The sequence below is a fragment of the Pongo abelii genome, chromosome X (assembly GCF_028885655.2).
Source record: "Pongo abelii isolate AG06213 chromosome X, NHGRI_mPonAbe1-v2.0_pri, whole genome shotgun sequence".
Taxonomy (NCBI): domain Eukaryota; kingdom Metazoa; phylum Chordata; class Mammalia; order Primates; family Hominidae; genus Pongo; species Pongo abelii.
The window spans coordinates 161,563,363-161,580,275 of record NC_072008.2 but is presented as its reverse complement, the minus strand read 5'-3'; the positions used below and the strand labels follow the sequence as shown (position 1 = coordinate 161,580,275).

At 37.2% G+C, this 16,913-nt stretch overlaps 1 protein-coding gene across 1 annotated transcript in view; it reads right to left on the bottom strand.

Annotated features, from left to right (window-relative positions):
- Positions 1-16,913, bottom strand: part of FUNDC2 (FUN14 domain containing 2) — a 31,650-nt gene that overhangs the window by 8,072 nt on the left and 6,665 nt on the right. Inside the window, exons 2-3 of the mRNA XM_002832321.6 lie at positions 16,707-16,857; positions 3,594-3,669 (exon numbers count right to left, since the gene is read on the bottom strand). Of these exons, the coding sequence (XP_002832367.2) occupies positions 3,594-3,669; positions 16,707-16,857 (227 nt within the window). The remainder of the gene's footprint in view (positions 1-3,593; positions 3,670-16,706; positions 16,858-16,913) is intronic.

Here is a 16,913-nt window from a genome sequence, read left to right as displayed (position 1 = left end):
AATGAATGCAGGGAACAAGGCAAAGCTGTCCGCCCTCTCCACTCCTATTAAATATCGTATGAGAAGTGAATTCAGAGTCAGCACAGCAAGGCAAGAAAAAGAATTAGGAGGCATCCTGATTCACAAGGAAGAGGTCAAACTGTCTCCAATCATAGACATCTTTGTCTACATAGAAAGTTTCATAGACTTCAACAAAAAACAAAAACTCCTAGACTAAAAAAGTGAGTTTAGCAGGGTCACAGGATACAAATTCACACAAAACCAACTGAATTTCTATATGCTAGCAATTTGAACTGGAAATGAAAAATGTTTAAATGATTTACAACAATGGGAGCAAAAAATAATTAAATATTAGGTACAAATCAAATAAAACATACAGGATCTGTATACTGAGAACTACAAAATGATGAAGAAAGAACTCAAAGACAACCGAAATAAATGGAGAGACACATCATGTACATGGAATGGAATACTCAACACAGAAATGATGCCCAGTTCTCTCCAAATTATCTATAGATTTACTGCAATCCAAAATCACAAATCCCAGTAGGATTTCTTATAGATAATAAATAAGCCGGTTCTAAAATTTATATGGAAAGGCAAAGGATCTGGAATCACCAAAATGAATCTGAAAAAGAACAGAGTTGGGGGAATCACACTACCTGATTTAAGATTTACTATAATGCTACAGTAGTCAAGACAGTGTGTGATACTGAAGAAGAGACACACACACAGACCAACAGAACAGAATAAAAAGTACAGAAACGGACGTGGACAACTAGAACAAACTGATTTTTTACAAGGGTGCAAAAGTAGTAATGGTGGTGGTGAAGTCCCCTGGGTGGCCCAGGCCAGGATTGCGAGGTGACTTCCTGCTCTCCTTGGCATTACTGGGGGACTGTACTGCAGGGGCAAAGCAACACCAGAACTGGGAAAAGCGGCCTCTCCCGCTGCAAGGTCCATCCAGCGCCCTCTACTGACAAAGCTCAACATCCTACTTCCATTGCAGCACAACAAGTAGAGGGAGCCGAATAAACTGAAAACTGGCAAGCGTTGCTGCTGGGCTCTGAAAGCTGCAAAAAGTGCTGGAAATGATCTACAGCTTGGTAAGAAAAAGCAACTACATTCATAAAGACGTGAAGGAAAAATTTCACTGTTCACAGATGGCATAAAAAGATTTTATAGACAAAACCCAAAAGAATCCCAGACAAGTCAGAAATAAGAGACTTTTTTAACAAGGTGGCTGGCTGAAAGAGCAACATAAAATATCAACTGTATTTCAACACACTAGCATGAATCAGAATGTATAGTTTTAAAAATCGTATCATCCACAAGAGCAACTAAAGTTATAAGGTATCCAGTAATAAAACTGAATCACAGATGTACAAGATCTATACGGAAAAATAATAAAAAGTCTATTCAAAGGCATTAAAGAAGACCTAAATAATTGGAGAGAAAACCCATGTTCACAGATAGAATACTCAATATCATAAGCGATATCTACATCGTTCCAATGCAATTCCGATAAAAATTTCAACAGGATTTTTGAAAATAACTGACAAGTCTGATCTAAAATTTAGATGAATGAGCAGAAACAAAAGTAGCTGCAACACTCCTGAAGAATAAGGTGGAGGAATTTGCATTACCAAATATTAAGCTTTAGTACTGTCATAAAGATAGAAAGTTGACCAGTGGAACAGAACACAGAAACCAGAGTCACAGCCACACATACATGGGTTCTGATATATGAAAGAGACAATGCTGCAAATGTTGGGAATGGGAAGAATTTCTCACTAAATTCTGCTCAATTATCAGTATGGAAAAAAGGAAACTGGATCCCTATGTCAAACTATAACTTGTGATATAACCGATCTCCCAACATTATGCTTGCCTCTTGCTCTCACTCCTCTGGTGACAGATAACGTGAGTGCCTGCCACAGATTCTCCATGCCTCACCTTTGCAGCAAAGCAGTGTCCCTGTACGCCTTGAATACTGGAATTATCCAACACCAAAATGTCATTTTGAGGTGCCTTTCTGGCGACATTTTCAATACCAATTATTTCTGTCAGGGCCCCAAAAAGAAACAGAGGACACACTCAAATTAAGACATTTCAAAGCAATATTAAAATGTTTATGAAGTTTGGGGCAGCATATAAAGGAAACCACAGGGATAGAGCTGTTACTGCACTTCCACCTGAAGGGTCAAGGGGAAGGAGAGAGAGGTGTGAGGAGGGGCCCCACCTTGCAGGGAGTCTGACCTGTACAGCAACAGAGCCAGCACCTAACAAGCCCACAGGGAAGCAGCCAACAAAAGTGAGAGGCTTGGGCAACAAAGGAGAGTTTCTGGAGAACTGAGGTCACGGCAGTGTGAAGAAGCCTATACTGACACAGGGACCACATGGAAGAGCACTGAGACTATGGACAGGGGGGAAATAAGGAGAGGAGGAGGGAAGACAAACACAGACAGAGATACAAAGAGGCCCCACAAGTCCAGACCTACCCCAACCCTCTGATCATCTGTCCTGTAAGCACATGAGACTCTGATCCACAAGGACCTACCTTAACCCTCCCCAAACTCCTGTAACCATGACAGAGAATAAAGTGATCATGATTTGAAGCCATTAGGTTTGGGGGAATTTGTCATGTAGCAATACCACACTCAACCCAGCTACAGCCAGTTACCAGCTTCCCTCTTCAATACATTTGATTTTCACCTGACCTATCTGCAAAACTCACTCCAATTATGGTGCTAATGCAGAACTTACCTTGCAAAAGTGAGGGCTGCCAACTGTGGGAAGAGACAAACGGCTGTGAATTCAGAGACTCTGGCATGATTCAGCAAGTTATGGCTCCCACAGCACAGCAGCTCTATGCACCGCTGCACAGCAGAATCACCTCAGGAGTTTTAAGTTTTCCAATGAAATCAGACTGTGGGTCAGGAGTGGCACACATTGGCTCTTTTAAAAACTCCTAGGTGATTCCAATGTGGAGCCAAATTTGAATACCAATGCCGCAGAGCTAAGAAATGTATACCTAATACAATCAAATGTCAGTTTTCTTTTGTTTTTGGAGAAACTGCTCCCTTTTCCAAGTCTTGCTTGTTAGTCTCTCCTAAACAGTCTCAGAGAACTGGCAACCACTGGTTCTGAAACTATGGGTCAAGGAGACAGCAGACGACATCTGACTGTACTGTCACTTAGCTCCCATTTCTCATCACATGCTCAACGTCCCCTCTGTAAAAGCTAGCTATATTAGCATATGAGACTAAATCATCACAGCACACTTGTATTTTTGAAATCACATCTGCTTAATAATTCAGCTGGTCTTAAAAACTCTTTTAAGGGAGCTATGATAAGGAATTTGCACTTCTGTCCCCAAATGAGGAAATAAAATGTGACTGGCAAATAACATTTACTAGTATAATGAATAAAATTTGACTCAAAGGGTCACTAGCATTTAAAATAGTACATGAAAACAAGTGCAAAGGCTAGTCTAGTGTGACATAGCCAGGACTGTATTACAACTCCCCACACCACATTCCTTAATGGGCAGGTGGAATTTCCAAACATCTGAGAACATTTCACATACAGACCTGAAGGAGAAAAAATCCACCTCCCACAGCTGTTGCAGCCAACTTTCCAACCTTCTGGAATATGAAACCCGTGCACCTACAAAAACAAACCAACATCAGACAAATTGATGAGCTGTCAGTTACATACAAACATGCATTTCTGGCAATGTTCATATCTTACTTAGCTTAAGATGATCTAGCTCCTTCCTACCCCCTACATAAAGCCAGCCCCAAGAGGAGCATCAAAGGAAATCAAATCTTGGCTTTACGAATCTTGTGGTCTTGAGTAAGTCCCTTAAAACTCTCAGGTTATATTTTTAAAAGATGACTCTCGCTACATTGTGGAGAAGAGATTAAAGGGGGAGGACGAAGGCAGAGACTCTAGTTAAGAGGGTGAAGTAGCTACTTCCAGAAGAGAAGTGAATGCCAATGGGCCGAGGTAGAGATGGCAAGGAGGGAGCAGACCTGAGGAACTGTTTGTGAAGAAAAAAATAAAACACTCCTGAGTTTGGGACAGGATGGATGCAAGGGATAAGGCACAAGATTCTGTCCTGAATGTGGCATTTTTTACAATATAAAAACAAGGAAGAGAAATAGAGGAAAAGGTGGGGGAAGGGAGGGGAGGAGATAATGTCATTTTGAATATGTTGAATGCAAAATGTCCATATGATATCTGAGTGGCAACATCTCGTAGCCAGTTTAATACAATTATGCATTTCTTTATTATTGTCTATCTTCCTGCCCCCACCCGATACTAAAATGTAAGCTTCATGAAGGCAGAGATTTTGTTGTGTTCATTGCTGAACACATATCAGCTGTAATCATTAACCATTGTTGAAAAAATCCTCCCTAGACTCCAATTCTCCAGCCACCTTCCCTTTTCTCTGCTCTCCTTTACAGCAAAACTACTTTGAGGCCGTCTCTTTCGTCCTGTGTCCATATTCTCTCACATCTACACCATTCAGGCTCTTGTCCCATGACTTCAATGAAACCATTCCTATCAAGGTTACCACTGATCTTGACCTTACCAAATACTAGTGTTCATTTCTCAGCTTTAATCTCATCTGACTTACAGCAGCTTTTGACACAGTTGATTACTCTCTCCTTTTTTTAAAAAAGGAATTTTATTGTGTATATTTGAGGTTTACAACATGATGTTATGGGATACATATAGACAAGTAAAGTGGTCACTATAATGAATCAGATTAATATATCTATCATCTCACATAGTTACTTTTTTGTGATAAGAGCAGCTAAAATCCACTTAATTCACAGAAATCCCTAAGGCAATACAATTGCATTAGCTGCAGTCCTCATGCTGTACATTGGATCTCTAGACTTGCTCCTCTTACATATTTGCTACTTTGTATCCTTTGACCTACATCTTCCCATTTCCTCCCATCCTATCCCTGGTAACCAGTTTTATTTCTTTATATTTATTATATGATACAACTGTATATATGACTTTTTCCCCGCGCATATGAGATCATGCAGTATTTTGTCTTTCTATGTCTGGCTTATTTCACTTAGCATAATGTCCTCCAAAATCTATGCTATGGCAAACAGCACAATCTCCTTTTTTAAGGCTAAATAGTATCCCATTGTATACACATTTTCTCTATCCATTCATCCACTGATGGACACTTAGGATGTTTCCATATCTTGGCTATTATAAATTAATGCTGCACTGAACATGAGAGGGCAGATATCTTTATGAGGTGGTGATTTCATTTCCTTGGGGTATATACTCATAAGAGGAATTGCTGGGTCGCATGGTAGTTCTAATTTTAATTTCTTTAGGAACCTCCATACTGTTTTCCATAATGGTTGTACCAATCTACATTCCCACCAACAGTGTACTAGGGTTCCTTTTTCTCCACACCCTCATCAACAATTATCTCTTGTCTTTTTGATAACAGCCATTCTAACAAGTGTCAGTTGATATCTCATTGTGGTTTTAATTTACATTACCCTGATAATTGGTGATGCTAAGCATCTTTTCATATACCTCTGGTGGCCATTTCTATGCCTTCTTTGGGGAAACGTCTGTTCAGGTCTTTTCCCCATTTTTTAAATCAGGGAATTTAAATTTGTTGTTCTGCTATTGTACTCTCTCCTCCTTGACATCTTTTTGCTCTGAAATACCATTCTCTCTTGGTTTTCCTCATATATCACTGGGCATTCCTTATCAGACAATTTTGCTGAGTCCTCCTCTTTCTGACTTCTGAATGTTAGGTTGTTGCGAGGCTCAGTCCTAGAACCTCTTTGCTCTGTGTATTCTCTTTCTATCTGCTGGGTCTATACCATGATCTCTGATGTAGGTTACTGTTACAGCTCCTCATCTGGACTCCTTACCTCCACTTTTGCCCCCTAGAATCTATTCTCAATATAGCAGCTCATACAGTCCTAAAACAGGGGTCAACAAACCGCAGCCTGGGAGCCAAATCCTGCCAGATGTCTCTTTGTAAATCAAGTTGCAACAGAGATTGTGTGATCCATAAAGCCTACAATATATACCATATGGGCTCTTTACAGAAAAACTTTGCTGACCCCTGCTCTAAAATGTAAGATCAAGGTACACTTCTGCTCATAACCTTCCAGTAGCTTCCCTCCTCACTGAGAGAAAGTTAAACCTTACACTTAACATCTTGTCTCCCATTACCTCGCTACCCTCATTGTCTACTGTTCTCCCCTTATTACATTTCAGCTCAGTAAGAGAAAGAACTACAAATACAACAATGCATGGAGAACCTCATAAGACTTTTAATCTTTTTTAAACAAAAGTTAGATGTCAGGCAGTATATTTCTGAAGTGACTCTGAAATTGGAAGGGTGGTAGGACCAGTAAATAAATGATAAGGGTCCATTTTAAGAGCATTCCACTGTTCAGACTTACTAAAGTATAATCAGAGTAACTGATACATATTTAGAATGATTACAGATTTTTGCTGTTACAAAAATTGTTGCACTGTTTATAACACCTGGCTTTTTCTCTTTTTAAAACAAAACACACATTTTAAATAAAGCCTAATAATAAAGCAAGACCCAAAAAGATCAAGTGATTTCTAAGTAACTGCATCCAAGAACAAGAATCAAGCACATTTATAAGAATAAAAAATATCTAGCACCCAATGAAGTAAAATTCATAATATCTGCCATCTAATTAAAAACTACCAGGCTTGCAAGGCAGAAAAATACCACGATAAAAAAAAAATAAACTAAAAGAAACCCAGAAATGATACTGATGAAAAAATGAGTAGACAAAAGCATTAAAAGTTATTACAATTATATTCCATATGTTCAAGAAGCTAGAGAAAAGATTGCACATAATAAGTAGAGGCAAGGAAGCTCTTTTAAAAACATGCAAATCTTGGCTGGGTACAGTGGCTCATGCCTGTAATCCCAGTACTTTAGGAGGCCAAGGCAAGAGGATTGCTTGAGCCCAGGTGTTTAAGGCCAGCCTGGGCAACATAGTGAGTCCTCATCTCTCTAAAAATAACTTTTTTAAATTAGCCAGGCACAGTGGCATGCACCTGCAGTTCCACTAGTCAAGAGGCTGAGATGGGAGGATCTCTTGAGCCCAGGAGGTAGAGGCTGCAGTGAGCTGTGATTGTGCCACTGCACTCCAGCCTAAGCAACAGAGCAAGAAAGTCTCAAAAAAAAGATGCAAATCAAACTTATAGAAATAAAAACTACAATGTCTGAGACGAAAAATATAGCAGTTTAGACACTGTAGAAGATTAATAAACTTCATGAAATAGCAATAAAAACTATCAAAAATGAAACAGAAAAGAGACAAAAAAAATGAAAATGGTTGATACTGAACTATAGTTAGACAAGATGTTACCATGGGGGGAACTGGGGAATGGGTATAAGACCTCTATGGATTATTTCTAACTGCATGTGAATCTACAATTATCTCAAAATAAAGTTTTTAAAAAGTAAGCAGTATTAATGAACTGTGGAAAAACTTCACACACCCTAATAAATGTGTAATTGGAATCACTGAAGGAGGACAGAAAAAAATATTTGAAGGACGACAGAAAATATTCCAAGCTTCGTGAAAACTATAAATCCACAGATCCAAAAAGCTCAATTAAATCTAAGCAAAAGAAACAAAGAAGGCCAGGCATGGTGGCTCACACCTGTAATCGCAGCACTTTGGGAGGCTGAGGCAGGAGGATCACCTGAGGTCAGGAGTTCGAGACCAGCCTGGCCAACATGGTGAAACCCCATCTCTACTAAAAATACAAAAATTAGCCAGGCGCGGTGGTGCACACCTGTAATCCCAGCTACTCCGGAGGCTGAGGCACAAGAATCACCTGAACCTGGGAGGTGGAGGTTGCAGTGAGCTGAGATCATGCCACTGCATTCCAGCCTGGGTGACAGAGAAAGAGTCCATCTCAAAAAAAAAAAAAAAAAAAAGATAGAAAAAGAAAACTGTAGCAAGGTACAACATAAACAAACTTCTTAAAACAAATGGTAAAGAGGAAATCTTTTTTTCCTTTCTTTTTTTTTTTTTTTTTTGAGATGGAGTCTCACTCTGTCGCCCAGGGTGGAGTGCAGTGGCACAATCTCGGCTCACTGCAAGCTCCACCTCCCGGGTTCACGCCATGCTCCTGCCTCAGCCTCCCGAGTAGCTGGGACTACAGGCGCCTGCCACCACGACCGGCTAATTTTTTGTATTTTTTAGTAGAGACGGGGTTTCACCGTGTTAGTGAGGATGGTCTCAATCTCCTGACCTCATGTTCCACCCGCCTCAGCCTCCCAAAGTGCTGGGATTACAGGCGTGAGCCACCGCGCCCGGCCTAGAGGAAATCTTAAAAGGAGCCTGAAGGGGGGAAAAAAGAGGTATTAGGTACAGAGGAATAAAGTCTGAAGTGAACACATTTCTCACAGAAAATAATACAAAGCCAAAAGACAATGAAATAACATTTTTAATGTACTGAAAAAAAAGCAACAACCCTGTAAATCTAGAATTCTACACTAAGTGATCTTGCAAAAACAGAAATGAAATAAAGACCTTTTTCACAGATACAAAACCTGAAAAAAAAAAAATCCCCAGCAGACCAGCAATATAAGAAATGTTAAAGGAAGTCTTTCAGGCAGGGGAAAATGATATCATATAGAAATCAGGATCCACACAAAGGCATGAAGAGCACAAGAAATGGAAACTATGGAGTGAAATGTGAAAGGCTTCCTTCTTGTTATTAAAAACTATAAAAATTCAACATTTAATGCAAAAATAATAAGAATGTATTATGAATTTATGTAAAAGTAAAATTTATAGCAATGAAAACAAAGGGGGAAGGGGAAAATGGAAGCATACTGTTATATCATATATGAAGCGTTAGATTTCTTGAAGGCAGACTACAAGTAGAAGATGTCTCCTATAAACCCTAAAGCAACCACTAAAATTACACAACAAATAGTTATAGCTAATAAGCCAACAAAGGACATAAACGTAATTATGAAAATATCCATGAAAATAGAATTATGAAAACGGAATTGAAAATATTTGATCTAAGCAACAAAAAAAATAAATTGGACCTCATCAAAATTAAAAATAAATTGGACTTCATCAAAATTAAAAACTTTCTTGTATCAAAGAACATTATCAAAACAGTGAAAAGACAAGTTAGAGAACAGGACAAAATATTTGCAAATCGTGTCTGGTAAGGGTCTAGAATCCAGAACATATAAAGAACTCTTACAACTCAATAACAAAAAGATAAACCCAATTAAAAAATGGGCAAAGGACTTGAGTTGACATTTATCTGGAGAAGATATACAAATGGCCAGGAAGTACATGAAAAGATGCTCAAAAGTTAGGTGGGTCCTCAAAAAAGTAAACATAGCATTATCATATGATCCAACAATTCCACTCCTGGGTATATACAAAAAAATAGAAGATCTAAAAATAGGTATTGAAAAAATACTTATACCCAATGTTCATGGCAGCATTATTCACAACAGTCAAAAGGTGGAAACACTCCAGATGTCCACCAACAGATGTATGGATGAACAAACTGTGGCATATACATACAGTGAATCCTATTGAGCTATAAAATGGAATGAAGTAGCAATATATATACACTATAACATGCATGAACCTCAAAAGCATTATGCTAAGTGAAAGAAGCCAAGCACGAAAGTTCACCCATTGCATGATTCAATCTATATGAAATATTCAGAATAGGTCAATCCATAAGGACAGAAAGCAGACTGTGGTTGCCAGGAGTTGTAGGAAGGAAGAATTAGGAGTAACTGCTCAATGGGTACTCAGTTTTACTTGGAGGTGATAAAAGTATTTTAAAACCATATAGAGACAGTGGTTGTACAATATTATGAATGTACTAAGTTGTACTATTCACTTTAAAATGGTTAGTTTTATGTTATGTGAATTTCACCTCAGTATATATGTACACACATATATAACATATATATTTATATTATACACACATATATAACATATATATTTATATTATACACACACACACAAATACTTGATCCAAAAGAAAGCAAAAAATGAAAACAAAGAACAGATTAAATACCAAGATGGTAATTTTGAACCCAGTAATAACAAAAACAAACGTCCCACTTACAAAATATATACACTTATGAATAAATCTAGCCAAGAAGGCAAAAGGTCCATACACTGAAAACTATAGAAGGCTGATGAAAGAAATTGAAGACAACACAAACAAACAGAAAGATATTCCATGTTCATGAATTGGAAGAATTAAAATTGCTAAAATCTCCATACCTCCCAAAGCAATCCATAGATTCAATGCAATCCACATCAAAATTCCAATGACATTTTTCACAGAAAGAGGAAAAAAAATCCTAAAATTCACATGGAAGTACAAAAGACCCCTAATAGCCAAAGCAATCTTGAGCAAAAAGAACAAAGTTGGAGGCATCATCATACTACCTGATCTCAAAATATACTACAAAGCTATAGTAACCAAAACAACATGGTCCTGGTATTAAAAACAAACACATAGACCAACGGATCAGAATAGAGAGCCCAGAAATAAATCCATGTATTTACAGTCAACTGATTTTTGACAAAGATGCCAAGAACACACAACAGGGAAAGGATAGTCTCTTCAAAAAATGGTCCTAAGTAAACTGTTTATCCACATGCAAAAGAGACCCTCATCTCAAACCATTGCAAAAATCAACTGGAAACAGATTAAATACTTAAATATAAGACCTGAAACTGTAAAACTGCTAGAAGAAAACAGGGAGAAAGCTCCATGACACTGGTCTGCACAAATATTTTTTGGATATGACCCGAAAAGCAAAGGCAACAAAAGGCAAAAATAGACAAATGGGATTACATAAAACTAAAAAGCTTCTGTACTGCAAAGGAATCAACAGAGTGAAGAGACAACCTAAAGAATGGGAGAAAATATTTGCAAAGCATATATCTGATAAGAGATTAATATAAAAGATATACAAGGGATTAAACAACTCAATTGTAAAAATACAACCTGATTTAAAAATGGGCAAAGGACCTGAATAGACATTTCTCAGAAGAAGACATACAAACATACAAATGGCCAATAAATAAGGTATATAAAAAAAATGCTCAACATCACTAATCATGAGGAAAATGCAAACCACAATGAGATATCACCTCACACCTGTTAGGATGGCTATCATCAAAAAGACAAGAGATAACAAGTGTTGGTGAGGATGTAGAGAAAAGGAAATCTTTGTACACTGTTGGTAGGAATGTAAATTAGTAGAGCCATTATGGAAAACTGTATGGAGACTCCTCAATAAATTAAAAATAGTAGAACTAATAACATATGATTCAGCAATCACACTACTGGGTATACAGCCAAAGGATATGAAGTCAGTACATTAAAGAGGTATCTGCATTCCGATGTTCACTGCAACTATTCACAATATGCAAGATATAGACAACTTAAGTGTCCATCAAAAGATGGATAATGAAAATGTAGTATATTACATAATGGAATACTGTTCAACCCTTAAAAAGGAAATCTTGATATTTGTGACAACATGGATTAACCTGTAGGACATTATGCTACGTAAAATAAGTCAGGCACAGAAAGACAAATACCAAATGGTCTCACTTATATGTGGAATCTAAAAAAGTCAAATTCATAGAAACAGAGAATGGTGGTGACCAAAGGTTGTGGGGTGGTTGGGGAAATGTTGGTCAAGGACACAAAAATTCCAGTTAGGAGGAAGAAGTTTAGGATATCTACTGTATATCATGGTGACTACAGTTAATAACAACATATTATATATTTGAAAATTGCTATAAGAGTAGGTTTTAAGTGTTCTCACCACAAAAACATGGTTAGTATGTGAGGTAATACATGTTAAATAGCTTGATTTAGCCATTCCACAACGTATACATATATCAAAACATCATGTACGCCACAAATAAATACAATTTTGGTGTTGCTGTTTTGTTTCCTTTTTGAGACTGGGTCTCATTCTGTCACCCCGGCTGGATGGAGTACAGTGGCATGATCTTGGCTCATTACAACATCCCCCTCCCAGGTTCAAGCCATCCTCCCACCTCAGCCTCCCAAGTAGCTGGGACTACAGGTGCACACCACCATGCCCGGTTAATTTTTCTATTTTTTGTAGAGATGGGGTTTCGCCGTGTTGCCCAGGCTGGTCTCAAACTCCTGAGCTCAAATGATCCACCCACCTCAGCCTCCCAAAGTGCTGGTATTAAAGGTGTGAGCCACTGCACCCAACCTACAATTTTTACTAGTCAATTAAAAGAATTTTTAAAATAAACTTAAATGTAAATAGTCTAAGCACCCTAATTTAAAGGAAGAGACTGTCAAATTGGATTCTAAAAAATTAACAACCACCTATATGGAACCTACAAGAAACCTACTTTACATGTAAAGACTCAGCTGGGTGTGGTGGCTCACACCTATAATCCCAACACTTTGGAAGGCTGAGGCAGGCAGATCATTTGAGGTCAGGAGTTCGAGACCAGCCTGGACAATATGGTGAAACCCTGACTCTACTAAAAATACAAAAATTAGCCCGGTGTGATGGTTCACGCCTGTAGTCCTAGCTACTTGGGAGGCTGAGGTGGGAGAATTGCTTGAACCCGGGAGGCAGAGGTTGCAGTAAGCCGAGATCACACTACTGCACTCTAGCCTGGGTGAGAGAGTGAGACTATGTCTCAAAAAAAATAAATAAATATAAATATAAAGACTCCACAGTACTCTATTCCATGTGCCTCTTCCCTTGGCTGAGTTAATCTGTATCATTTTCTGTTAAAAAAATAAAAAATAAAAAAATAACCCTGAGTGGAACAGCTCTGAGTTCTGTGAACTCTCCTAGAGAATTATCAAACATGATGGTGGTCTTGGGGACCCCTGAACTCTGCAACTAGTAGGTGGCTTTAGCAAGACTACAATATACAAGATCAATATACAAAAAAAAACTATTGCATTTCTATATACTATACAAGCAATGAACAATGGCAACTTGAAATTTTAAAAGTAATACCATTTATAATGGTATCAAAAATATAAAATACTTAGGAATAAATCTGATATAAGATGTGTAAGATCTACAAAGCATTGCTGAGAGAAATTAAAGAAAACCTAAACAAATTGGAGAGATACACCAATGTTTATGGATCAACGCAATCCCAGTCAAAATCTCATCAGGTGTCTGGCAGAAACTGGCACCAACCTAATTCTAAAATTCATATAGAGGAGTGTATAAAAACAAGATAAAATTCAGATGGAAATGCTAAATACCTAGAATACTCAAAATAGCTTTGATGAAAAACAAAATTTCAAGACTTACATTACCTAAGTTACCGTAATCAAAACAGCATGATAATGGCACCTAGATCAATTTGGCAGTACAAAGAGCTCAAAAACATATAGTCAACTGATTTTCAACATAGGTGTAAAGACAATTCAGTGGAAAAAAAGACAGTCTTTTTTACAAATGTGGGGACAACTAGATACCCATACGCAAAAAAACTTGGATTCCTACCTTATACTATATACAAAAAGTAAATCAAAACGGATCACAGAACTAAATATAAAATCCGAACCTATATACCATCTAGAAAAAGCGAGAGAAAATCTTGGTGACCCTGGATTAGGCAAATATTCTCAGACATGACACCAAAAGCTGGAGCTACAAAAGAGTTGCACTTCAAGATTAAGAACTTCTGCTCTTTGAAAGGTACAGTTCAGATAACGAAAAGCTACAGAGAAGTAATATATTTGCAAATCACATATCTAAGAGTTCTATCCAGAATACTTAAAGAACTCTCACGATTCAGCAATGAAAGAAAACCAACAACCCAATAAAAATATGTGGAAAAGATTTGAACAAATAAGTCATCAAAGATATATGAATGGCAAAAAATAAGCCCATGAAAATGCTCAACATCATTAGTCATTAGAGAAATGCAAATTCAAACCACAATGAGATACAACTTCATACCCACTAAGATGGTTGTAATCAAAAAGATAATACCAAGTGTTAGTGAGGATGCAGAGGAACTGGAACCCTCACACATTGCTGTTGGAGATGTAAGATGGTACAGGCACTTTAAAAACTGGCAGGTACTTGTAAATTTAGAACATTCACTTACTACGTGACTCAGCCATACTATTCCTAGATATTTACCCAAAAGAAATGAAAGCATATGTTCATACAAAGACTTGTACACTTGTACACAAACTTGAAGTTTTATCTGTAATAGCTAAAAAGTGAAAAAAAAACTCAAATGTCCATCAAAGGTGGATGGAGAAACAGATTGTGGTACATCCATACAATGGAGTACTACTTAGCAATAAAAAGGAATGAACTGTTGATAAACAGAAAAGCACAGATTATCTCAAAATTATTATGGTGAAGGCTGACGCAGGAGAATTGCTCGAACCCAGGAGGCAGTGAGCCAAGATCGTGCCACTGCACTCCAGTCTGGGCAACAGAGCAAGACTGTCTCAAAACAAAAAAATATATTATTATGGTGAATAAGAGAAGCCAGACAAAAAAGAATATATACTATGTAATTCCACTTCTAAAAAGAATCTAGAAAACATAACCTATAGTAATAGAAAGCAGATCAGCGGTGGGAGGATGGCATGAAGGAAAGAGCGTGGAATTACAAAGAGGTACAAAGCAGCTTTTGAAGTGATAGGTATGTTCACTATCTTGACTGTGGTGATGGTTTTATGGGCATGTACATACGTAAAAATTATCAAATTGTATACTTTCAATATGTGCAACTTATAATATACCTATTTATTAAATTTAAAAACTAAGAGATAAAGAAAATAGCCAAGATGTTCCTAAAGAACAAGATAGCAGACACTCACATATGCATGCACACACACACTCACATAAAGCAGCGGGGAAAGGGATAGCTTTCACAATAAATTAAGTTGGGACAAATGGATATTCCACATGAGGAAGAAAAGAAGGAATCTACCACATACTGAGCACAAAAACAATTCCAGGTGGATAATAAATCTAAATGTTAAAGGTCAAATAATAAAAGTTCTGAAACATGGGGTAGGCAAAGATTACTTAAATAAGTCACAAAAATCACTAACCATTAAGGTTAAGATTGATAAAATTGACTATATTAAAAATAAGATCTTCAGTTCATCAAAAGATACCATAAAACAAAAAGATAACCACAGAATGAGTGAAAATATCTATAATACACACAACTAACAAAGGACTGAGAATATTCAGAATATATAAAGAACTCTTACAGCTTAACAAGGGAAAGAATGACAACTTCAGAGGAAAAACACTAGAGTGGAACTGAAAGAGGAGATCCAAATGGTCAACAAACATACGTAAAAGTTGATCAATGTCACTCCTACTCAGGGAAATGTAAATGAAGCCACCATGAAACGCGACTACCTAACTACCAGACTGGCAAAATTTTAACAGTCTGGATTTAACTTGATTACCTCGCTAAGGAAAAATTAACTAATTTTTTAAAAATTTAATAGCCTGGCAAAATCAAGTGCCACCATGTAGAACAACAGGTTCATTCGGTCGTTGCTGGGACTGTAAACTGTTAAAAACAGTTTTGGAAGGTGGTTTGACATTATTTAGTGAAGGTGAAGATACCTATACCTATTACCTAGCAATTTCTAGGTACAGACCCTACAGAAATGTATGCACATATACACTGGGAAATCTAATACTCATATCAGCATAGTATTAGCCAAAAATGGAAACAACTCCAATATCAGTCATCAACTGGATATACCATGGTATATTCACATAATGGAACTCAAAATACAGTGAAAGTGAAGAAACTACAACTATACACAATGTAGTTGAATATATGAAACATCAGGTTGAGCGAAAAAAGCAAGACTCAAAAGAATACATACTGATTGCATTTACTTTAAGTTGGAAACCAGGTAAACCACAGTATGTTATTTAGTGACATAACTGGTGTTAAAACTACAAAGAGAAGCAATGAAATAACTGCTTAATAACCTCCCGAGTTTCTAGGGTGCTAGCCATGTTTTTTTTAACCTTAGCAGTTGTTACATAGGTGTTCACTCTAAGTATTTGCTAAAATGTACACCTGTTAAATGTGCTGTTCTATATTTGCTATATGGTGCTATAAAATTTTTCAAATGTAAAAAGACTATGAGATTAATGGATTCAATATTCACCTATGAAATCTGCTATTATTTTTTGAATTTATTACAAATGAAACCATAAGCTGTGTCACATTAAGTTATCATCCGACATAGCTAATAAGTAGTTAGCTCCTTATTCTACCAGTTACCAGCTATGTGGCCTTGGGCAAACTAACCTTTCTGAGCCTCAGTTTCTATAAAATGAGGTTAGAAAATAACAGTACTAATTCCAGAGTTGTGAGAAGGAAATGAGATATCTATGTAAATACTTCAAACAGAACCTGGCATATAGGAAACAATCATTATGTGTAACCATTAAATGGTACTTTTTGATGATGTTTAGATACATGCTACACATTAAGTGACCAATTTCACAGAAGCCAATGTGTTTTCATTGGTTAAAGGAGATGATGGTACCTATAACTGCAATACTAAATCATGCACAAAAGACAGTGGACATCTTTCACATCACTTACCATCCAGTGACACCTCCAATGAACAGCTGGGTTGCCACGCTATACTTTTCTGCTGAAGGTCCAGATTCCTGCCCGAACAGCTTACGCCACCATGGCTGCTTCTTAGCAAATTCCGCAAGGTCCAGTGACTCAAAATTTCCCTCAAAGTTTCCTACAAGAAGTAATACGTTAAATAAGAAAATATTTACTTTTATAATAAATCGCTAC